The 24,395-nt window shown below is 48.7% G+C and overlaps 1 protein-coding gene across 4 annotated transcripts in view; it reads left to right on the top strand.

The window, feature by feature from the left end:
* Nucleotides 1-206: 206 nt before the first annotated feature.
* The window catches only part of PAPOLA (poly(A) polymerase alpha), a 114,633-nt gene continuing 90,444 nt past the window's right edge, over nt 207-24,395 (top strand). For all 4 annotated transcript variants that reach the window (XM_038766112.1, XM_038766000.1, XM_038765993.1 and 1 more), the window contains exon 1: nt 207-283. In XM_038766112.1, the coding sequence (XP_038622040.1) occupies nt 276-283 (8 nt within the window). In that variant the 5' untranslated portion in view covers nt 207-275. The remainder of the gene's footprint in view (nt 284-24,395) is intronic.

The raw sequence follows: 24,395 nt of genomic DNA, 5'->3' as shown, positions 1-24,395 counted from the left end.
CTGGGGCGGCGCGCGGGGGCGGGCGCGGTTCTAGAAGGTTGCCGTGGCGGCGGGCGGGCGCCATGTTGGGCGGCGCGGCCGGGCGGAGCAGCGGCTGAAGCGGCGGCGGCGGCGGCGGAGGAGGCGGCGGGGTCCGGGGGCCCGGCGGCCCGGCCCCGGGGGCGCCAGCGGACCCCCGTCGGAGGGACGGATCATGCCCACGGAGGCGGAGGCGTTGCGGCGGCCATCCGGGCGGCGGCGAGGGGAGCAGTGACGGCCAGCGGACGCCGGCGACGATGCCGTTGTAAGTCTGTGCCCCCCTCAGCCCGACCCAACGCTCAGCGCAGCGCTGCGCCCGATTGCCTCGCACCCCCCCCCCCCCCCCGCCTCAGCCCTTGGTCTCTTCCGGCCGCCACAGCGGTTAGCGCGGCGCTGCGCGCGCAGGCCGGGCTCCCCCCCCTCGGCCTTTGGTCTCTTCCGGACGCCCCAACGCGTAGCGCTGCGCGCGCGCGCGCGGGCCTCGCTCCCCTTCCCCCCTTCAGGCCTCTTCCAGTCGCCCCAACGCTCAGCGCGGCGCTCCGCGCGCGCGGGCCTCGCTCCCCTTCCCCCCCTTCAGGCCTCTTCCAGTCGCCCCAACGTTTAGCGCGGCGCTCCGCGCTTGGGACCCGCTCACTCCCCTCAGCCCCTGCTCCCAGCCAATCAACGAATCGTATTTATTGAGCGCTTACTGTGCGCGGAGCACTGTACTGAGCGCTTGGCAGCGCTCCGCGCGCGGGACGCATTTCTCCTCCCCCCTGCTCTCCTCCGGCCGCCCCAACGTTTAGCGCAGCGCTCCGCGCGCGCGGGCCTCGCTCCCCTCCCCCCCTTCAGGCCTCTTCCATTCTTCCCAACGTTTAGCGCAGCGCTCCGCGCGCGGGCCTCGCTCCCCTTCCCCCCTCAGCCTCTGCTCCCCTCCGCCCGACACAGCGCTTAGCGCAGCGCTCCGCGCGCGCGGGCCTCTTTCCCCTTCCCCCCTTCAATCAATCAATCAATCAATCAATCGCATTTATTGAGCGCTTACTATGTGCAGAGCACTGTACTAAGCGCTTGGGAAGTACAAATTGGCATCACATAGAGACAGTCCCTACCCAACAGTGGGCTCACAGTCTAAAAGGGGGAGACAGAGAACAGAACCAAACATACCAACAAAATAAAATAAGTAGGATAGAAATGTACAAGTAAAATAAATAGAGTAATAAATATGTACAACCATATATACATATATACAGGTGCTGTGGGGAAGGGAAGGAGCTAAGGTGGGGGGATGGAGAGGGGGACGAGGGGGAGAGGAAAGAAGGGGCTCAGTCTGGGAAGGCCTCCTGGAGGAGGTGAGCTCTCAGCAGGGCCTTGAAGCTCTCAGCAGGCCTCTTCCATTGGCCCCAACGTTTAGCGCAGCGCTGCGCGCGCGGGCCTCGCTCCCCTTCCCCCCCTTCAGGCCTCTTCCATTGGCCCCAACGTTTAGCGCAGCGCTCCGCGCCCCGGCCGGACTCTCCCCTCATCATCATCATCATCATCATCATCATCATCAATCGTACTTATTGAGCGCTTACTGTGCGCGGAGCACTGTACTGAGCGCTTGGCAGCGCTCCGCGCGCGGGACGTATTTCTCCTCCCCCCTGCTCTCCTCCGCCCGACACAACGTTTAGCGCAGCGCTGCGCGCTCGGGCCTCGCTCCCCTCCCCCCCTTCAGGCCTCTTCCATTCTTCCCAACGTTTAGCGCAGCGCTCCGCGCGCTCGGGCCTCGCTCCCCTTCCCCCCTTCAGGCCTCTTCCATTGGCCCCAACGTTTAGCGCAGCGCTGCGCGCGCGGGCCCCACTCCCCTTCCCCCCCCCTTCAGGCCTCTTCCATTGGCCCCAACGTTTAGCGCAGCGCTCCGCGCCCCGGCCGGACTCTCCCCTCATCATCATCATCATCATCAATCGTATTTATTGAGCGCTAACTGTGTGCAGAGCACTGTGCTAAGCGCTTGGGAAGTACCCGTTGGCAACATATAGAGACGGTCCCTACCCAACCGTGGGCTCACAGTCTAGAAGGGGGAGACAGACAACAAAACCAAACATACTGACAAGATAAAATAAATAGAATAGATAGGTACAGGTAAAATAAATAGAGTAATAAATATGTACAAAGTGACTCTGGGCCAGTCACTTCACTTCTCTGGGCCTCAGTTCCCTCATCTGAGAAATGGGGATTAAGACCGTGAGCCCCTTGGGACAACCTGATCACCTTGTAACCTCCTCAGTGCTCGGAACAGTGCTTTGCACAGAGTAAGCGCTTAATAAATGCCATTATTTATCTTTTATTATGATTTATTAGTCACTGTCCGGTTTGATAGCTAAACGGCGGCCGTGTGGCCCTGAAAGAGACGGCGGCCAGGCCCAGAATCAAGGGCTGAACTCTTCCCCTTCCCCCCTTCTAGGCCTCTTCCAGTCGCCCCAACGCTTAGCGCGGCGCTGTCCGCCCCAACGCTCACCCCCCTTTCCTCAGCTCCTGCTCCCAATCAATCAACCGTATTTATCGAGCGCTTACTGTGTGCAGAGCACTGTGCTAAGCGCTTGGGAAGTGCAAGTTGGCAACAGATAGAGACGGTCCCTACCCAACAGTGGGCTCACAGTCTAAAAGGGGGAGACGGAGAACAAAACCAAACATACTAACAAAATAAAATAAATAGATCTGTACAAGTAAAATAAGTAAATAAATAGAGTCATAAATACGTATAATCACATATGCATATATACAGGTGCTGTGGGGAAGGGAAGGAGGTAAGATGGGGGGGATGGAGAGGGGGACGAGGGGGAGGGGAAGGAAGGGACTCACACCTACTCGGCCTTCCTGTCCCGCCGTCGACCCCCGGGCCTGGAATGCCCCCAATCCCTCTGCCCCTCCGCCAAGCTAGCTCTCTTCCTCCCTTCAAGGCCCTACTGAGAGCTCACCTCCTCCAGGAGGCCTTCCCACACTGAGCCCCTTCCTTCCTCTCCCCCTCGTCCCCCTCTCCATCTCCCCCGTCTTACCTCCTTCCCTTCCCCACAGCACCTGTGTATATGTATATATGTTTGTACGTATTTATTACTCTACTTATTTATTTTAGTTCTACCTATCTATTCTATTTATTTTATTTTGTTAGTATGTTTGGTTTTGTTCCCTGTCTTCCCCTTCTAGACTGTGAGCCCGCTGATGGGTAGGGACCGTCTCTATATGTTGACAACTTGGACTTCCCAAATGCTTAGTACAGTGCTCTGCACACAGTAAGAGCTCAATAAATACGATTGGTGATGATGATGAGAGCTCACCTCCTCCAGGAGGCCTTCCCAGACTGAGCCCCTTCCTTCCTCTCCCCCTCGTCCCCCTCTCCATCCCCCCCATCTTACCTCCTTCCCTTCCCCACAGCACCTGTATATACGTATATATGTTGTTTGTGCGTATTTATTACTCTTTACTTATTTATTTATTCATTTTGTGTATATCCAGTCTATTTATTTTATTTTGTTAGTATCTTTGGTTTTGTCGCCTGTCTCCCCCTTCTAGACGGTGAGCCCACTGTTGGGTAGGGACCGTCTCTAGATGTTGACAACTTGGACTTCCCAAGCGCTTAGTCCAGTGCTCTGCACACAGTAAGCGCTCAATAAATACAATTGATTGATTGATTGATTCAGGCCTCTTCCAGTCGCTCCAACGCTTAGCGCGGCGCTCCGCGTGCCGGCCGGACTCCCCCCTCAGCCCCGGGCCTCTTCCGGCCACCACAACGCTTAGCGCGGCGCTCCGCGCGCGCGGGACCGGCTCACCCCCCTCCCCTCAGCCCCTGCTCCCAATCAATCAATCAATCAATCGTATTTATTGAGCGCTTACTGTGCGCAGAGCACTGTACTAAGCGCTTGGCAGCGCTCCGCGCGCGGGATCCGTTCGCCCTCCCCTCAGCCCCGCGGAGCCCCTGCTCCCCTCCGCCCGCCCCAACGCGGAGGACTTTGCAGCGTCGGGAAGCAGCGTGGCGCAGTGGAAAGAGCCCGGGCTTTGGAGTCGGAGGTGGTGGGTTCGAATCCCGGCTCCGCCACTTGTCAGCTGGGTGACTTTGGGCAAGTCACTTCACTTCTCTGGGCCTTCAGTGACCTCATCTGGAAAATGGGGATGAAGACTGTGAGCCCCCCCCGTGGGACAACCTGATCACCTTGTAAGCTCCCCGCCGCTTAGAACAGTGTTTGGCACATAGTAAGCGCTCAATAAATGCCATCATCACCAACGCTTAGCGCGGCACTCCGCACACATGATCCGCTCACCCCCCCGCAGCCCCGGGCCTCCTCTGTCCGCCCCAACGCTCAGTACAGCGCTCCGCGCCGGAACCGCTCACCCAAGCCCGTGGACTGACTAAATAATAATAGTGGCATTTATTAAGCACTTACTATGTGCCAAGCGCTGTTCTAAGCGCTGGGGGGATAACTATAATAACAACAATAATGGCATTTATTAAGCGCTTACTATGTGCCAAGCGCCGTTCTAAGCACTGGGGGGATAACTATAATAACAACAATAATGGCATTTATTAAGCGCTTACTATGTGCCAAGCACTGTTCTAAGCACTGGGGGAGATGACTATAATAATAATAATAATAATGGCATTTATTAAGCGCTGGGGGATAACTATAGTGATAATAATAGTGATGGCATTTATTAAGCGCTTACTATGTGCCAAGCACTGTTCTAAGCGCTGGGGGGGATGACTATAATAATCATCATAATGGCATTTATTAAGCACTTACTATGTGCAAAGTGCCGTTCTAAGCGCCGGGGGAGGGGATAACTATGATAATAATGGTATTTATTAAGCGCTTACTATAGGCCAAGCACGGTTCTAAGCACTGTGGGGGATACAAGGTGATCAGGTTGTCCCACAGGGAGCTCCCGGGCTTCATCCCCATTTTACAGCTGAGGTCACTGAGGCCCAACAAATAGTAATCATAATGGTATTTGTTAAGCGCTTACTAGCGGTCAAGCACTGTTCTAAGCGCTGGGGGGATAACTATAATAATAATAATAATGGCATTTATTAAGTGCTTACTCTGTGCAAAGCACTGTTCTAAGCACTGGTTGGGGGGGATACAGGATGATCAGCTTGTCTGACGGGGAGCTTCCGGGCTTCATCCCCATTTTACAGATGAGGTCACTGAGGCCTAGCCAATAGTTATAATAATGGTATTTGTTAAGCGCTTACTATGTGCAAAGCACTGTTCTAAGCGCTGGGGGGGATAACTAATAATGGCATTTATTAAGCGCTTACTATGTGCAAAGCACTGTTATAAGCGCTGGGGGATAACTATAATAATAATGATGGCATTTATTAAGCGCTTACTATGTGCCAAGCACTGTTCTAAGCGCTGAGGGGGGCACAAGGTGATCAGTTGCCCCACGTGGGGCTCCCGGGCTTCATCTCCATTTTACAGATGAGGTCACTGAGGCCCAGCGAATAGTAATCATAATGGTATTTGTTAAGCGCTTGCTATGGGCCAAGCACTGTTCTAAGCGCTGGGGGGGGGGATACAAGGTGGGCTTCATCCCCATTTTACAGAAGAGGTCACTGAGGCCCAACGAATAGTAATCATAATAGTATTTGTTAAGCGGTTACTATGTGCAAAGCGCTGTTCTAATTGCTGGGTGGATAACTATAATAATAATGGCATTTATTAAGCGCTTACTATGTGCCAAGGACTGTTCTAAGCGCTGGGGGGATACAAGGTGATCAGGTTGTCCCACGTGGGGCTCCTGGGCTCTATCTATCTATCTATCTATCTATCTATCCTATCTGTATTTTATTTGTACATATTTAGTTTATTTTGTTAACATGTTCTGTTTTGTTCTCTGTCTCCCCCTTCTAGACTGTGAGCCAGCTGTTGGGTAGGAACCATCTCTATATGTTGCCAACTTGTCCTTCCCAAGCGCTTAGTACAGTGCTCTGCACACAGTAAGCGCTCAATAAATACGATTGATTGAATGAATGAGTGAATCCCCATTTTACAGATGAGGTCACTGAGGCCCAGCAAATAGTAATAATAATGGTATTTGTTAAGTGCTTACTAGGGGCCAAGCACTGTTGTAAGCGCTGGGGGGGATACAAGGTGATCAGGTTGTCCCATGGGGGGGCTCACAGTCTTCATCTCCATTTTACAGATGAGGTGACTGAGGCCCACAGAATAATAATAATGGTATTTGTTAAGCGCTTACTAGGGGCCAATCACTGTGCTAAGCGCAGGGGGGGTGGATTCAGGGTGATCAGGTTGTCCCACGGGGGGCTCACAGTCTTAATCCCCATTTTACAGATGAGGTAACTGAGGCCCAGAGAAGTCACGCGGCTGACAGTTGGTGGAGCCGGGATTGGAACCCATGACCTCTGACTCCAAAGCCCGGGCTCTTTCCACTGCGTCACGCTGCTTCTCTACTAATGACGGCATTTATTAAGCGCTTACTATGTGCAAAGCGCTGTTCTAAGCGCCGGGGACGTTACAAGGTGAGCAGGTTGGCCCACGGGGGGGGGCTCCCCGTCTTCATCCCCATTTTACAGATGAGGGGACTGAGGCCCAGAGAAGCGAAGTGGCTTGCCCAAAGTCACCCAGCTGGCAATTGTGAGTGAGTAGAGGCCAGTTGGGCAACGGAGAGAGCCAGTCCCATCGCCCCCATCTCACCCCCGGGACGGGTTCCCAGGGGTGTCCTCGCCCAGGCCCGTCATTATTATTATTATTATTCGATGGGCCTCAGTCGCCTCATCTGTAAAATGGGAATGAAGCCCGGGAGCCCCCCCGCCCCCGTGGGACAACCTGATCACCTTGTATCCTCCCCCAGCGCTTAGAACAGTGCTTGGCCCATAGTAAGCTCTTAACAAATCCTATTATTATTCGCTGGGCCTCAGTCACCTCATCTGTAAAATGGGGATTAAGACTGTGAGCCCCACGTGGGACAACCTGATCACTTTGTACCCCCCCCCCCCAGCGCTTAGAACAGTGCTTGGCCCATAGTAAGCGCTTAACAAATACCATTGTTATTACTATTATTCGCTAGGCCTCATTGACCTCATCTGTAAAACGGGGATGAAGCCCGGGAAACCCCCCCCATGGGACAACCTGATCATCTTGTATCCCCCCCCCCCAGCTCTTAGAACAGTGCTTGGCCCCTAGTAAGCACTTAACAAATACCATTATTATTATTATTATTCTGTGGGCCTCAGTCACCTCATCTGTAAAATGGAGATTGAGTGAACCCCCCGTGGGGCAACCTGATCACCTTGTATCCACCCTCCCACCCCCAGCTCTTAGAACGGTGCTTAGCACCTAGTAAGCGCTTAAACAAATCCCATTATCATTACTATTCGCTGGGCCTCATTGACGTCATCTGTAAAATGGGGATGAAGCCCGGGAGCCCCCCTGTGTGACAGCCCGATCACTTTGTATCCTCCCCCAGTGCTTAGAACGGTGCTTAGCACCTAGTAAGCGCTTAACAAATCCCATTATTATTACTATTCGCTGGGCCTCATTGACCTCATCTGTAAAATGGGGATGAAGCCCGGGAGCCCCGCCTTGGGACAACCTGATCACCTTGTATCCCCCCCCCACCACCCCAGCACTTAGAATGGTGCTTAGCACCTAGTAAGTGCTTAACAAATCCCATTATTATTACTATTCTGTGGGCCTCAGTGACCTCATCTATAAAATGGGGATGAAGACTGAGCCCCCCGTGGGACAACCTGATCACCATGTATCCCCATCCCCCCCCCCAGCGCTTAGAACAGTGCTTGGCCCCTAGTAAACGCTAAACAAATACCATTATTATCATTATTATTCTGTGGGCCTCAGTCACTTCATCAGTAAAATGGGGATTCAGACTGTGAGCCCCACGTGGGGCAACCTGATCACCTTGTATCCCCCCCCCCCCACCAGCGCTTAGAACAGTACTTAGCACTCAACAAATCCCGTGATTATTATTTATTCTCTGGGCCTCAGTGACCTCATCTGTAAAATGGGGACGAAGCCTGGGAGCCCCACGTGGGACAACCTGATCACCTTGTATGCACCCCAGCGTTTAGCACAGTACTTGGCGCATAGTAAGCACTTAACCAATCCCATCATTATTATTATTTTCCGGTCCTCAATTCCCTCACCTGTAAAATGGGGATGAAGGCTGTGAGCCCCACGTGGGATCACCTTGTATCCTCCCCAGCGCTTATAACGGGGCTTGGCATATAGGAAGCGCTTAGGTACCAAAATTATTATTATTATTATTATCTGGGCCTCAGTCACCTCATCTGTAAAATGGGGATTAAAAGCGTTAGCACCATGTGGAACAACCTGATCACCTTGTATCTCCCCCAGTGCTTAGAACAGTGCTTGGCACATAGTAAGCGCTTAACAAATGCCTTCATTAGTAGTCTTATTTATGGAGCGCTTACTGTATCCCCCGGCCGGGCCCGGGGCCTGCCCCTTCGGGACCTCACTTCTCCCCCCGCCCACACCCCAGAAAACACAATTTTTTTGTTCCTGTTCCCACCCCCTTCTCCTCCCTCCCGGGATGGAGAGCTCACCTCCTCCAGGAGGCCTTCCCAGACCGAGCCCGGGCCTGCGACTCACGAGTTCAGGGGTTATGTTGGCAACTTGTACTTCCCAAGCGCTTAGTGCAGTGCTCTGCATGCAGTAAGCGCTCAATAAATACGATTGATTGATTGATTGAATCCCGCCTCCACCACTTTTCTGCTGTGTGACCTTGGGCAAGTCACCTCACCGCTCTGGGCCTCAGTTCCCTCATCTGTAAAATGGGGATTGAGACTAGGAACCCCATGGGGGACAGGGACTGTGTCCAACCCGGTTTGCCTGTATCCACTCCAGTGCTTAGAACAGTGCTTGGAACGTAGTAAGCGCATGAAAAATACCATTATTATTATGATTATTGTTTTTATTATTATTATTATCATCATCATTTCTCCTCCTCTCACCCTCCTCATCGCCCCCCCTCCCTGCCCCACAGCACTGGTGTAGGATTTGTACATATTTATCACTCTATTTATTTCATTAATGATGTGTATATAGCTATAATTCTATTTATTCCGATGGTATTTACGTCTGTCTACTTGTTCTGTTTTGCCGTCTGTCCCCCCCCCTTTAATAATAATGATGATGGCATTTATTAAGCGCTTACTATGTGCAAAGCACTGCTCTAAGCGTTGGGGAGGTTACAAGATGATCAGGTTGTCCCACGTGGGGCTCGCAGTCTTAATCCCCATTTTACAGATGAGGTGACTGAGGCCCAGAGAAGAGAAGCGACTTGCCCAAAGTCACGCAGCTGACAATCGGCGGAGCCAGGATTTGAACCCATGACCTCTGACTCCAAAGCCCGGGCTCTTTCCCACCGATCCACGCTGCTTCTCTAGACTGTGAGCCCGTTGTGGGGCAGGAATGGTCTCTCTCTGTTGGCCAAATTGTACTTTCCAAGCGCCTAGTACAGTGCTCTGCACACAGGAAGCGCTCAATAAATACGATTGAGTGAGTGAATGAATGGAGGGCGTTGTGGAAGCCGGGTAGTAGGCGGGCGGGCTTTCCCCGCCGGGCCTCGCGATGAATTAGTCATTTATTCAGGCCTATTTATCAAGCGCTCATTGCAGGCAGGGCACTGTACTGAGCGCCTCGGGGAGGGCAGTACAGTCATAAAAGGCCATCCCTGCCCATCGCCAGTTCACCGGCAGGGAAGGAGGCCCAGGCGGGGTTGTTCAACCCGCAGGGGTTTTCGTAATGGCTTGCTTCCTCAAAAGTCCTACCCCCTCCCAGAAAAAAGTAAAATAAAGTAAAAAGAGGAATAAAATACAATTGCAGTTGGACAGGACAAAGCGACAGGCGCGAATTTCCATTTCAGGCCCAGGGAAATGAGCTTTGAATTCTGCCCCTCATTATTATAATGGTGGTATTTGTTAATAGCAATAATGATGGCATGATGGTATTTGTTAATAACAATAATGATGGTATTCGTCAAGCAGCTTGCTACGTGCCAAGCGCTGTTCTAAGCGCTAGAGGAAATACAAGCTAATCAGGCTGTTCCACATGGGGCTTACAGTCTGAATGCCCATTTTACAGGTGAGGTAAGCGAGGCGCAGAGAAGTGAAGTAATTTGCCCAAGGTCACACAGCAGACCAGTATTTTCTCCCCCTCCCCATTGCCCCACAAAATAAGTTAGATAAACCCTTGTGTATCTTGTCACTTTTGTTCCCCACCGAGGGATGCCCATCTAAAGTAAGTTCCCCCCTCCGCCCCCGTCTGCCCCCCGTTTTCCCTCTGGCAGCCCAAGGCAGGTGGCTCAGTGGGTAGGGCCTTCCCTCGGCCCCCACCAGCCTTTATAATAATAATAATAATGGCATTTATTAAGCGCTTACTATGTGCAAAGCACTGTTCTGAGCGCTTTCCGGGGGGACGGTAAAACTCTGGGGATCCACAAGCCCCCCAAAAAAGTCAGTTTGGCCTTTGTCCTCCATCAGTTTTTACTTCCTAAATTGCAGGAGGGTTGATGCCCTGAAGAGTGAGACCGCGGCTCTTCATCCTTTGGTAGCCCAGTTTGCAAGATAATGACAAGAGTTCGGGGCAGAGCACCGCAGTCCAAAAGTGTGGTGATTGATGCCTGGAAGGAACCTCTCTTTCTTAGCTCAGCAAGACTGTTTTATTTGCCCCGTCCCCCTTTTCTGTAAACAGGCCTAACGCTCAGCGAGGGTGGCGTGCGGCGTTCGTTTCCTTCAGACTGCATTTTACAAGGCCGTGGCACTCGTAACTTTGATACGGATTTGGGGTTAGTAATCTGTGAGGATGACGGTATCTGTTCAGCGCTTACTGTGTGCCTTGCACTGTGGCAATCTACTCTCCTACTGGTCTTGTCTCCCCTCTTCCTCCTACTCTGATCCCTCCCTACATCCCTTCCCTCCCTCTCTCTCCCCCCTACTCTACCCTTGACCATTCAGCAGGAAGCCGTTTGAAGTCTGAAACAAGATTTCTTTTTCTTTTAGCTTTCAGTTGGAAAATGACTAGAGAAGCTTCAAAATTTTGAAGCCGCCCAGGGCCTACAGTCTTAATATTACTCGAATTCATTCAGTCGTGTTTATTGAGCGCTTACTGTGTTTGTGACGTTTGCAGAATGATGGTTGTGAACGTTTGTATTTACCCCAGCCCTTGGAACAGTGCCTAGCACATAGTAAGTGCTTAACAAATGCAGTAGTAATAATAAACCTCATCTTTAAATAGAACCTTGTGGCTTTTTCAGGCTATTAGCCGTAGGAATGACCCTAAATATTAGAAATCGTGCCGTGTGATTTATGTTAATGTTAGTAGTAGCCTCTTCCACCCAATATTCTTGTTTTGTCGATCCGATACGTACCTATGCTGATTGAAATACATTTTTAAAAATACTTACAGTAGACAGGGAAGCAGCATGGCTCAGTGGAAAGAGCATGGGCATTGGAGTCAAGAGTTCATGGGTTCAAATCCCGGCTCTGCCAATGTCAGCTGTGTGACTTTGGGCAAGTCACTTAACTTCTCTGGGCTTCAGGTACCTCATCTGGAAAATGGGGATTAAGACTGTGAAGCCCCCTGTGGGACAACCTGATCACCTTGTAACCTCCCCAGCGCTTAGAACAGTGCTTTGCACATCTACATCGCCAAGCTAGCTCTCTTCCTCCCTTCAAGGCCCTACTGAGAGCTCGCCTCCTCCAGGAGGCCTTCCCATACTGAGCCCCTTCCTTCCTCTCCCCCCTCTCCGTCCCCCCATGTTACCTCTTTCCCTTCCCTACAGCACCTGTATATATGTTTGTACATATTTATTACTCTACTTATTTATTTATTTATTTTACTTGTACCTATCTATTCTATTTATTTTATTAGTATGTTTGGTTTTGTTCTCTGTCTCCCCCTTTTAGACTGTGAGCCTACTGTTGGGTAGGGACTGTCTCTATATGTTGCCAACTTGTGCTTCCCAAGCGCTTAGTACAGTGCTCTGCACACAGTAAGCGTTCAATAAATACGATTGATTTGCACATAGTAAGCGCTTAATAAATGCCATTATTATTATTATTAGGTTTGCCTGTTATGTGGGAGTTGGGTTCTTGCCAAATCTCCCATGAAGGAAAACTCAGGGGGTCGTAGTCATTGCTGGGCATTGCGCGCACCTGTGGTTTCTGCCAACACAATGGCCCGTGCTGTTTTTAAACAGGTTGATGTTGTTGGACCAGTGTTCCCATATTTCCTCACAACATTTTACCCAGATTGCTTAGTGGGCACGTGTATGGCAACTGAAATGAGGGTATTGCACATCTCTCAAGATTCTTCACCTTCCTAATCCATCTTTTGGAGAATGGAGATGTTGAGGCACATGGGTAATTGTATTCATACACAAAAGTCTGGCACTTTCAAAATGCTTAACCTAGGCTTGGTTCAGCCTTTGGGGCAGTCTGGACAAATGCGGACCCTAAAAAGCAGGGCCTTCTGCCCAGTACTTAATGTGCCTTCTTTGAGAAGGTATGCGATTATCAGGTCCACTTTAGATCCAGATGTGCATAATCATTTTCCGTTTAACAGAAATGTAAGTGACATAGTCCCAAGAACTGTGGAACCGGGCGTTTTGTCTTAGTACAGTGCTCAGCGCACAGTAAGTGCTCAATAAATACGATTGAATGAATGAATTTCTGTCCTGACTCGAACCCACAACGCCCCGAAGCAGCTTATGGAATCTATGGCCCCAATCCCCAACCCGGAGATTCCTGGGTCTCTATCACTGACATTATATTCACGTCTGTCTCCCCCTCTAGACTCTTAAGTTCACTGTGGGCAGAGAATGTGTCCGTGGTACTCTCCCAAGTGCTTTTGGTACTATCCTTATTTCTTTGCTTTGTTCCACTGATTTCTTTAATTTGAGAATTTTTCAAGTTTAATGTGCTACATTCACATTTCATTGGCAGAATAAAGTTCATTCATTCATTGTCGCATTTATTGAGCGCTTACTGTGTGCAGAGTACTGTACAAAGTGCTTGGAAGAGTACAGTGTAACAATAAGCACTCACGCTCCCTGCCCACAATGAGCGACTGTCTCTATATGTTGCCAACTTGTACTTCCCAAGCGCTTAGTACAGTGCTCTGCACACAGTAAGCGCTCAATAAATACGATTGATTGATTGGGGGGGATTTAGTCTGGAGCTTAGTCTGGGGGGTAGGGGAAGGAGAGACAAACCAATAAAAGTAAATAAATGACTGATTTTTTTTTAAGTGCTGTGGGTCTGGGAGGGGGTGCTGAATAAATGGAGCAAGTCAGGGTGATGCACAAGGGAACTTGTACTTCCCAAGTGCTTAGTAGAGTGCTCTGCACACAGTAAGCGCTCAATAAATACGATTGAATGAATGAAAGGGAGTGAGAGAAGAGGAAAGGAGTGGCTTAGGCAGGGAAGGCCTCTTGGCGGAGATGTCTTCATTAAGGCGTTGAAAGGGGGGAGGAGTAATTGTTGGATTTGAGGAGGGTGATTGGTAGCCACTGGAGATTTTTGACGAGGGGAGTAACATGCCCAGAGTGTTTCTGCACAAAGATGATCCGGGCAGCAGCATGAAGTATAGATTTAAGTGGGGAGAGACAGTAGGAGAATAGCAAGGCAGGGATTGTCTCTCTTTATTTGCTGTATTGTACTTTCCAAGCACTTAGTACAGTGCTCTGCACATAGTAAGTGCTCAATAAATATGAATGAATGAATAGGAGGGGGCCAAGGCGATTGAGTTCTTTAAAGCCAATGGTGAGGAGTTTGATGTGGAGATGGATGGGCAACCACTGGAGTTCCTTGAGGAGCATGGAAACAGGTCCTGAACATTTTTTTAAGAAAGTATGGGCTGGAGTGGGGAGAGACAGGAGACTGGGAGGTCAGCAAGGAGGCTGATTGAGTAATCGAGGTGGGATAGGGGTAAGTGATTAGATTAGATTAGATTAGATTAGTGGTAGTAGTTTGGATGAAAAGGAAAGGGTGGGGTTTAGTGATGTGAAGAAGGAACTGACAGGATTTAGTGATGGCCTGAATATGTGGGTTGAATGAGACTACTAAACTCGTGGGCAGGGAATGTGTCTGTTTTTTGTTGCATTATACTCTCCCAAGCGTTTAGTGCGGTGCTCTGCACACGGTAAGCGCTCAATAAATACGGTTGAATTGAGAGAGGAGTCAAGGATAATTCCAAGGTTAAGTGCTTGAGAGACAGGAGGGATGGTGGTGCCATCTGTTGGTGTTGGGAAAGTCCGGGAGGACAGGGTTTGGGGGGGAAGATAAAGAGTTCTGTTTTTGAATGTGTTAAGCTTGAGGAGATGGGAGGACATCCAAGTAGAAATGTCTTGAAGGCCAGAGGAAATTGGAGACTGCAGAGAGAGAGAGAGAGAGAAAGAGAGATTAGGGCTGGAGATAAGAGACTTGGGTGTCACCTGCATAGAGGTGGTAGTTGAAGCCATGGGAGTGAGTGAGTTCTCCAAGAGAGTAGGTGTAGATGGAGAGTAGAAGGGGACCCAGAACTAAGCCTTGTGGGGACCCCTCCCCCCTTCCTCAATTAGGGGGTGGGAGGCAGAGGAGGAGCCCGTGAAGGAGACAGTGTCAGTGAAGCTGAGGTTGGATAATGTTTCATTCATTCATTCATTCAATCGTATTGAGTGCTTACTGTGTGCAGAGCACTGTACTAAGCGCTTGGGAAGTACAAGTGGGCAACATATAGAGATGGTCCCTACCCAACAGCGGGCTCACAGTGTAGAAGGGGGAGACAGACAACAAAACAAGACATATTAATAAAATAAATAGAATAAATATGTACAAATAAAATAAATAAATAAATAGAGTAATAAATACGTACAAACATATATATATATATATATGTATACAGGTTTCCAGGAGAAGATGGTCGTCGATAGTGTCGAAGGCAGCCGAGAGGTTGAGGAGGATTAGGGTGGAGTAGAGGCCGTTGGATTTAGCAAGAAGGAAATCATTGGTGACCTTTGAGAGGGTGTTTCTGGGGAGCGAAGGGGACGGAAGCCAGATCGAAGCGGGGTGAGGAGGGAATTGGAGGAGAGGAATTTTAGACAGCGTGTGGAGACAACTTGCTCAAGAAGTTTGGAGAGGAATTGTAGGAAGGAGATGGGGTGATAATTGGAGGGAGCCGAGGGGTCAAGTGAGCCGTTTTTTGTTTGCTTGTTTTTTTGTTTTTTTTTGGGTTTTTTTTAGGATGGGGAGACATAGGAATGGAAAAGCGATGGGGAAGAAGCCATCTGAGAGTAAACAGTTGAAGATGGCTGTTAGGGAGGGAAAAAGGGTGGGGGCAAGGGTTTTGAGAAGGTGCAAAGTGCCATAGTTTAGTCTTGTCCCCCGAAATCCAAGCACCTAGTTCAGTGCCTTTTCACAGTAGATGCTAAACCGATTCTGTCGACCCAGACATACTTTTTCCCCTGTGAGGTATTTCACTGTAGATTAGGGGCCATGCGTCTCATTAATACTGAAAATTGGTTAACAAAACTTACTTCAGTCCCTTGGTACTAGCAGAAGACTGGCTAGAGAAATATTCCTCAAGGGGGTGGAGTGATGAATTTTGTTTGCTCCCTGTTGCGCTTGGGCACGAGAAAATTTGTAACTCAGCAGTCATCCTGGCCTTTGGTCAAGGGCTGGGCGCCGTGGATGTCCAAAGACAGCGTGGTGAGGGCTGACACCCCCCAAGTCACCACAGAAGGGCTGCAGGTAGAGCCGGGGTCAGTGCACGTCACCACGCCATGGCTATCCTGAGTGCTTACTGTGTGCAGAGCACTGTACTAAGCGCTTGGGAAGTACAAATCGGCGACATAGAGAGAAGGTCCCTACCCAACTGGGCTCAAACCCACCCGGCAGCCATTAGAGTAAGCGCTTGACAAATACCATCATCATTATTATTATCCTTATTATCTTGTATCTACCTCAGCACTCAGTACAGTAGTATAAAGGAAGCGCTTAAATACCAGAATTATTTTGATTAGATAGCGGATGGGCCTGGAAGCTAGCAGGACCTGGGCTGTAATCCCAGCCCCAGTACTTGTCTGCTGTGGGACTTTGGGTAAGTCACTTAACTTCCCCATGCCACAGTCAGTAGGGGTTCAACAAGTAGGCAAAGCAGCTTACACACTGTCTGCAAATACCAAGGGACTACTGTAGTATGTACCAGGCAGAAAACTTAAAAGAGTTTTCTTGGTAGGGTTTCCCCTGTCCCCCCAGGACTATTTTGGAATACCTTTTGGTGTAATAATAATAATGATGGCATTTGTTAAGCGCTTACTTTGTGCAGAGCACTGTTCTAAGCGCTGGGGGGAGATGCGAGGTGATCAAGTTGTCCCACGTGGGGCTCACAGTCTTAATACCCATTTTCCAGATGAGGGAACTGAGGCCCAGAGAAGTTAAGTGACTTGCCCAAGGTCACACAGCAGACAGGTGGCGGAGCCGGGATTCAAACCCATGACCCCCGACTCCAAGGCCCATGCTCTTTATAATAATAATAGCATTTATTAAGCGTTTACTATGTGCAAAGCACTGTTCTAAGCACTGGGGAGGTTACAAGGCGATCAGGTTGTCCCATGTGGGGCTCACAGTCTTAATCCCCATTTTACAGATGAGGTAACTGAGGCCCAGAGAAGTGAAGTGACTTGCCCAAAGTCACACAGCTGACAATTGGCGGAGCCGGGGTTTGAACCCATGATCTCCGACTCCAAAGCCCGTGCTCTTTCCTCTGAGCCGCGCTGCTTGGGAGTAGTAATAGTTGTGGTGAAATGATTCTGTGGATAATTCAAGTTTTGCAACTGTAAGCGTCACATAAATTATTGTAAGAAAAGCAGTCTTCAGCAAAAAAGGTCCATTTCCGTGCGTGACCACAAAAATAATGTGAATGCTAGCCAGTGTTCATTGCCTGGGTTACTGTCTCTTTGTGCTCGAAGCAAAATATTTCTGGTAACGTAGCTTTCTAAGTATGTTTTAATTAAACCCAGCATTCTCTTCCAGTGCAATTTTAAGCAACTTCAAATTGATAGTGGGAAAATAAAGATTTTCAGATGGCGCCTTAGCTGTAACTTGCGCAACTGAGCTCCTTGAGGGGCTGGGATTGTCTCCTAACTTTATTGTACTCGCCCAAGTGTTTAGTGCATTGTTCTGCGTGCAGTAGGAGTTCACTCAGTACTGTTGTTTAATTATCCATCTGTCCTTGGGCATAAAGAGAGGGGACAGACTAAAGTACGAATTTTCCTGTCTTTTTTTTTTTGACATCACCTGATGTCCTGATTATCCAGAAAATTTTTGTCAGGCTGATCGTGTTTAGTGTGACATTAATGAGCCTGTTCTTTCATAAGTTTTTTTTTTTATGGTACCCAAGTGCTTACTCAGCTCTAGGCACTGTACTCAGGTTGAGCACAGTCCCTCATGGGGCTCAGAGTCTAAGTTGAATGAGAATTCAATCCCCATTTTCCAGATGGGGTAACTGAGGTACAGAGAAGTTGCCCCAGGCCTGGGCTCTTTCTACTTGGCTTCTGCCGTTTCTCATTAGTTCTGTATCTAATGAGGGAGAAAGAGCATGAGCAGGAAGCAGAATCAAGAAATTGAAGGAAGTAGAAGTAGGAGACGGGCCAATTTGTGTGTAGACAGATCAAGCTAAATGTCCGTCTCATCCCTAAGTGGTGCCCAACAGGACTGAATCCACCCCGAGCCCGTCACAGCTTCTTTGGATCTGGGGTGACTGTGGCAGGAGGGAGGAGAGAGAAGGGAGAGAGCTCAAATTTGAGAGCTGAAGAAGTGATTCCAAAATGATAACCAGTTAAACTAAAACCTTGTTCTCATTTTGAAGTGATTTTATTAGGGACATTTGTTTTTTCTTCTTTGAACTGGATCTTTTCATCAGAATTCCAGTCTATAGTGTGGGGTTGCTGAGAATGGGGAACCCTAGAAGTGTGCAACGTAGTCTTTGAGTGCTCAAAATACCTACATCCTCATAATCTAGGAGAGTATCATAAAATTCTATGTCTCCTCCACGTACACGATACTTAGCACACTATGGATCCCTTGGAAATCAATCAGTTATATTTATGGAACACTTACTGTGGGCAGAGTAAGCTGTTGGTAGAATAAGGTCTAACAGTTACTAGATAAGCAGTGTGGCTCAGTGGAAAGAGCCCGGGCTTTGGAGTCAGAGGTCATGGGTTCGAATCCTGACTCCGCCACATGTCTGCTGTGTGACCTTGGGCAAGTCACTTCACTTCTCTGTACCTCAGTTCCCTCATCTGTAAAATGGGGATTAAGACTGTGAGCCTCCCCCCCCCCCCCACCGTGGGACAACCTGATCACCTTGTAACCTCCCCAGCGCTTAGAACAGTGCTTTGCACATAGTAAGTGCTTAATAAATGCCATTATTATTATTATTATTATTAGATACGTTCCCTGCCCACAACAAGCTTACAGTGGAGAGGGGGCTGAGGGAGGGGTGAATAAAGGTTACAAATCTGACTGCAAGGGTGATGCAGAAGGGAGAGGGAGTAGGGGAAATGAGAGCTTTAGTTCGGGAAGGCCTCCTGAAATGAGATGTGATTTTTTTAATAAGGCTTGGAAAGTGGGAAGAGTGGTGGTCTGTCGAAAATAAAAGAGGGAGGGAGTTGCAGACCAGTGGCAGGGTGCGGGCGAGGAGTTGACGTTAAGATAGATGAGAATGAGGTACAGTAAGTAAATTGGCGTTAGAGGGGCAAAGCGAATGGGCTCGGTTATAGTAGGAAATGAGTGAGGCCCGATAGGAGCGGACAAGGTGATTGAGTGCCTTTTAGACTGTGAGCCCACTGTTGGGTAGGGACTGTCTCTATATGTTGCCAACTTGTACTTCCCAAGCGCTTAGTACAGTGCTCTGCACACAGTAAGTGCTCAGTAAATACGATTGATGATGATGATGATGATGGTGAGGACTAAAATATCAACATCAGTGTCTTATATATGTGTAGCTGACTCCTTGTAACTGGTTTTCTAGCTCCTGAGCTGTACAAATAACTAATCCATTTGCAGTTTTTGTGATTTCCTCTTTCCGTGAATCCAACACATTCAACGGAACACCCAGTTCTGCATCGTGGGTACCGCGTTCTTTCAGGACCCCATTCGGAGGAAGCCTTGTGTTGTAGTTCCCATTCTGTAGCCATTCTGTACATGAGCTACAGTTTCTTCTGGTGCTGCGTTGCGTTGTATCTAGGTAGCCCTGCATTGTTGGAAAGTGTTGCCTAATATTGCTATTGTGTTCTATTCAAAATATGTGGAGCGAAAACTAGCTTTCTGCCAGACCCGAGTGTGCTTTCATTCTGGTACTCTGAGCAGTAGGGGGTCAACTGACTTGAGAATTAAATAAAAAACTTCCAAAAACTTGTGGAGTCAAGTTACTGTCCCACAAAAATGGACAGGGGCAGATTCTGAAACTTATCTGTGGGAGGATCTTTACAATCAAACTTGTTAAGCGTTGTCCATATCTTACATATGTCGTAGTGCCCTGGCTGAGAAGCAATGCAGTATAGTGAATAGAGCAGAGGCTTGGGAGCCAGAAGGACCTGGATTTTCATCCCAGCTCCGCTGCTGGTCTGCTGTGCGACCTTGGGCAAGTCACTCCACTTCTCTGTGCCTCAGCTACCTCATCTGTAATATGCGGATTTAGACTCATATTCCAGACTCATATCGTGAGTCCCACGAGGGACAGGGACTGTCCAATTTGAGGACCTTCTGTCTAACCCCAGGGCTTAGAACAGTGCTTGGCACATACCATTATTATTACTATTATAACTTTGGGAGCCATAAATGAGTTGGTCCTTTTAGCAGCTGGGCCTGCCCTCTCTTTTCAGTTACTAAACAAGTGGCTATCTCCTCTTGAAATACTCTAGGACTCCAGACACACCTACAGAGGTGTGCAGATTCCATTTTTTTATGCTTATTGTTGCTTTTTTCAAATCCTGGCTGCCCTTTTTCTCAAGAGGCCACCTGGTATGGGGTAATGGCAGCTACAACCAAGTGGATTCATTATAGCTCTTTCTTATGGCATTTGTTGAGAGCTTACCATGTACAGTTACCTTGTAACCTTTCCAGTGCTTAGAACAGTGCTTGGCACATAGTAAATGCTTAATAAATGCCATTATTACTGTTATTACCAGGTACATGTACTATGCGCTGGGGTAGGTACAAGTTGGACACCGGCCCTGTCCCACGGAGGGCTCCTAGTCTTAAGCCCCATTTTATAGATGTGGTAACTGAGGGACAGTTCAGCGACTCGCTCGAGGTCTCACGGTAGACAAGTGGCGGGGCCGGGACTAGACGCAGGCCCTTCGACTCCTCAGCCTGTCCTCTCTTCACTAGGCCACACTGCTGTACTTTAAAACAGCAGTAGCCATTTTAAAGTGAACAAACAATTAGCTCCTGTCCAAGTTGGAAGACAGGGAAGCTCACCCTCCTGCGTACCCTACTGTTTTCCAAAAAATGAATAGCAGCTCCAATTCTTTACCTTTGTATGATTCCTTCCGGTCCATTTGCTTAGTAAACACTAACCAAATGCCACTATCGTTAGACGTGAACATTTTTCATTTTAGTTTTTATGTGCACTGTATTACTCCTACTTTAGCTCGCCTTGAATCTAAAGCGTTGGCTTGGATAGTGACTTGGATTGTACCGTTCTGGCAGTTGGTATTTGCAGGGCATTTATGGTTCTGTTGTGCACTCATCTACCAGAATATGTGTGTTTGCTACACATTTTTAATAGAATGGGACTGCAAAATTAGAGAATGTCCTTCCAACTCTGCATCTGTCTGAACATTTAGCATGACGAGGTCAGAAGTGGTTGTGTGCGTGTGCCCATTGTCTGATCAGGGGTGTGTGTTTAAGTGCCTTTTTTATTCTCGTGAGGGTCCCCTGTGTATGAACAGTTTCCCAACAAAAGGGCAAACATTCTGGAAGATGTTGGCAGAATATTCCTAATAGATGCGCCCAGGGCAATGTCATGGGGCTCTACCCAGGTCCAACAAAATGAGGTCTTCACTTAGTCCCACACTTGATTTTTCTGTTAACCTGACTGACCTGGCCTGCAGAGATGATTTTTTACTACTTTCCTTGCACATATGTGTTTGTGGGTCTTCTGGCCATGTGGCAATCAATTCTAAGGTGGGTCCATAAATGGTTTGGATAGGGTGTGTGAGTAAGGTCATTTCACAGCACTTGTCTGGTGAATACCCAGGAATCTTCTTGAGGTCTTGAATGGGCTGAAAACCTCGGGCGAGCCAGGAATGGGCGGCCAAACTGGAAGTGCTTGGCACCGAAGTGGAAGTAGCTGGAACTGTGTTTCTAGATGGGGAGGGATGACACTGCAGAATGCAAGGATGTCTAAATAGCTGTTGGGTTTTTTTGGTTTTTTTTTTAAACCTTCCAACTCCTTCTGTATCATTACTCCGGCAACCTCTCCACCTGGATCAGGAATCTCCAAGGGGCTGGCCTGAGTCCACCTGGGTTTGAGTTTTGTGCTGACTCAAAAGCGTAGAGGACTCTTGCTCTGGGGGTTTGAGGATAGGAAATGTAGAAATGGATAAGGGAAGGAAGGGGGGGGGGCGGGAGGGAAGCATGGAATTCCTGATCTATGAGTACTGGGTGTAGCAGTTCAACTGTAAACACTCTGAAAGCATGGTGGCTTAATGAATAATAATAATAAAAATGAAGGCATTTATTAAGTGCTTACTATGTGCAAAGCACTGTTCTAAGCGCTGGGGAGGTTACAAGGTGATCAGGTTGGGGGGCCTCACAGTCTTAATCCCCATTTTCCAGATGAGGGAACTGAGGCCCAGAGAAGTTAAGTGACTTGCCCAAAGTCACACAGCTGACAAGTGGCGGAGCTGGGATTTGAACCCATGACCTCTGACTCCAAAGCCCGTGCTCTTTCCACTGAGCCACAGGTGAAGAGAGCATGGGCTTGGGAGTCAGGGGACGTAGGTTCTAGTCCCGGCTCCCCCGCTTTTTCACTTGTGATCTTGAGTGAGTCGTTTCTGTGCCTCAGTTTCTTCATCTGTAAAATGGAGGTTCAGTACCTGTTTTTCCCTTGCTCTTAGCCCGGGCCCTATGTGGGACAAGGGAAGGTCAACCTAATCTCCTTCTAACTACTCCAGGGCCTAGTATAATGCTTCACACATAACCAGCACTTTTGAATACCACATCATCATCCACATCATCATTATTACTGCTATGAATTAAAACACCAGGACAGGTTAGGCTTTCCAAAAAAAAGCTGTACTACTTTTATAATTTAAAAAACCATAGTTAATGTTTTGGGATGCTTCTTAGAGAAGTTGTTGAGAGAACACCATTCTCCTCTCTCCCCCTCCCCCCACTTTTTCTTATAGCAACTTCCCCTTTCTGTATTGTTTTCTGGTAGCAGGATGGGAGGGGAAGAAAATTCCTCCAGAGAATTAACAGGTCACTCAGTGGGGTGGGGGTGGGGGGGCATCGGGTGACTTCTGATTTGAGAACTAATGTAAGAATTAATTTTGGTAAAATTAGGAGTGCTAAGGATGATAGAGGTAGGGCTCCCATCGTAAATGAAGGATGAGCCTGGGTCCAGTCACAGAGACTTTGGACTTGAGAATTTGATTGTGGTTTAGTGTTTTGTGCAGTGCCACCCACACCCTCATCTTTCCCAGTCAGGTTCTGCTGGGGCAGAAGGTGCAGTAGCAAGTGACCGAATATATAACCTCAGGTTACAACTGGAAGCGGCCCGGCCTCGTGGAGAGACCACAGACTTGGGAGTCAGAGGACCTGGGTTCTAATGCTGGTTCTGCCTCTTGTCTTCTGTGTGACCGTGGGTAAGCCACCCTCGGTTTCCTCATCTGCAAAATGGATTAAGACGCTGAGCCGCCCGTGGGACGTGGACTGCGTCCAGCCGGATTACCTTGTATCTACCAGAACGCCCGGCACATAGTAAATGCTTAACAAATACCACTTAAAAAAGAAAAAAGGGTCACTGAGTCTTCCTGTTTCTTAGGTTCCAAGCTTTGAACACATTTATCAGTGAGTGAAAGGAGATAACAGGAGAAAACAGTAGATCTTGGAGTTGTCCCTTTCTTCCAGTGGATGTGCTTAGAATAAGGGAATGCTGCCACCCACCTCTCCTACTTGTGGAAGTTTATTCTACGTGGGGTTGGAAAGGGAGCCCTGGAAAGTAGGTACTTCAACTGTTATGTGTCAAGCACGGTGCTAAATACCGGGGTAGATAAAAGATGATCAGATTGGATGCAGACCCTGTCCCATATGGGGCCTGCAGTCTGAGGTATTTCATGCCCATTTTACAGATGAGGAAACTGAGGCTCAGATGGTTTAAGTGACTTGCCCAAGGTCATACAGCAGACAGGTGGAGGGTCTGGGAACAAAATCAGGTCTCCTGACTCCTGATGCAGTGCTCTTTCCACTAAGCCATATTGCCTCTAGTGCTGTACTTAGAAGCTCTGCTGGTATTTTAGTTTTCAGTGGTGCTAAAGCAGAACTGTCTGAAATTTAGCTCACCATTTCTCGCCTGAAGAACATCTGCAGTGAGAGTAGGGAAAAACCACTAACCTACACTTCCATTTTACTAGGAAACATGAACCTCGTTTTTCTTCCCTTAAAGGAATGTTAGGTAGAAGAGAAGAGGAAAGAAAACTAGCTATTCGATTATTTTGATCCTCATGGTCTTGTTTTTAGTGTCCCAAGTTGCCAAGAAGAGTTTTAGGATAGATTAGGGTGCCTAGGAAATGTCACTGGTCCCATTAATATCTTCAGTTTGCTGGTAAGTAGTCTAGCCATCTTCATCTCAACACTTGTAGTGGCCGCCCCGTTTTTTAGGGTTTTACGTAATTAAACTAAACCTTTGGATTCCCCAGGCCACATCAGTTCTAATTCAACTTCTAACCCAGTTCCCACCCTACATGGGGCTCACAGTCTCATTTTACAGATGAGGTGACAGGCACAGAGAGTGACCTAAACCACGGTCACATGGCAAGACAAGTAGCAAAGTTGGGAGTAGACCCCAGGCCCATATCTTATCCGCTGGGCCATGATAGGAGAGACTAGTGTCTGGAACTTATTCTCAGTTTCACATCCCCCCCAGTCCCCTCTTCTTCCCCTTCTTCAAACCCTACACTGCCAATAGGTCTCTGAGGCTTCAGGCCACACTTACCCCCCACCCCCCTTCCTGCTGGAGTACTATGTGCCACCAAGCTGGATATGATCCTAACTTATCATAGGAGTGGAATCAATCAATCGTATTGAGCGCTTTCTGTGTGCAGAGCACTGTACTAAGCGCTTGGGGAGTACGAGTTGGCAACATATAGAGACA

This window comes from Tachyglossus aculeatus, chromosome 1 (assembly GCF_015852505.1).
Source record: "Tachyglossus aculeatus isolate mTacAcu1 chromosome 1, mTacAcu1.pri, whole genome shotgun sequence".
Lineage (NCBI taxonomy): Eukaryota > Metazoa > Chordata > Mammalia > Monotremata > Tachyglossidae > Tachyglossus > Tachyglossus aculeatus.
Note: the sequence above shows the minus strand (reverse complement) of the source record. Positions and strands in the feature narration are given on the sequence as shown.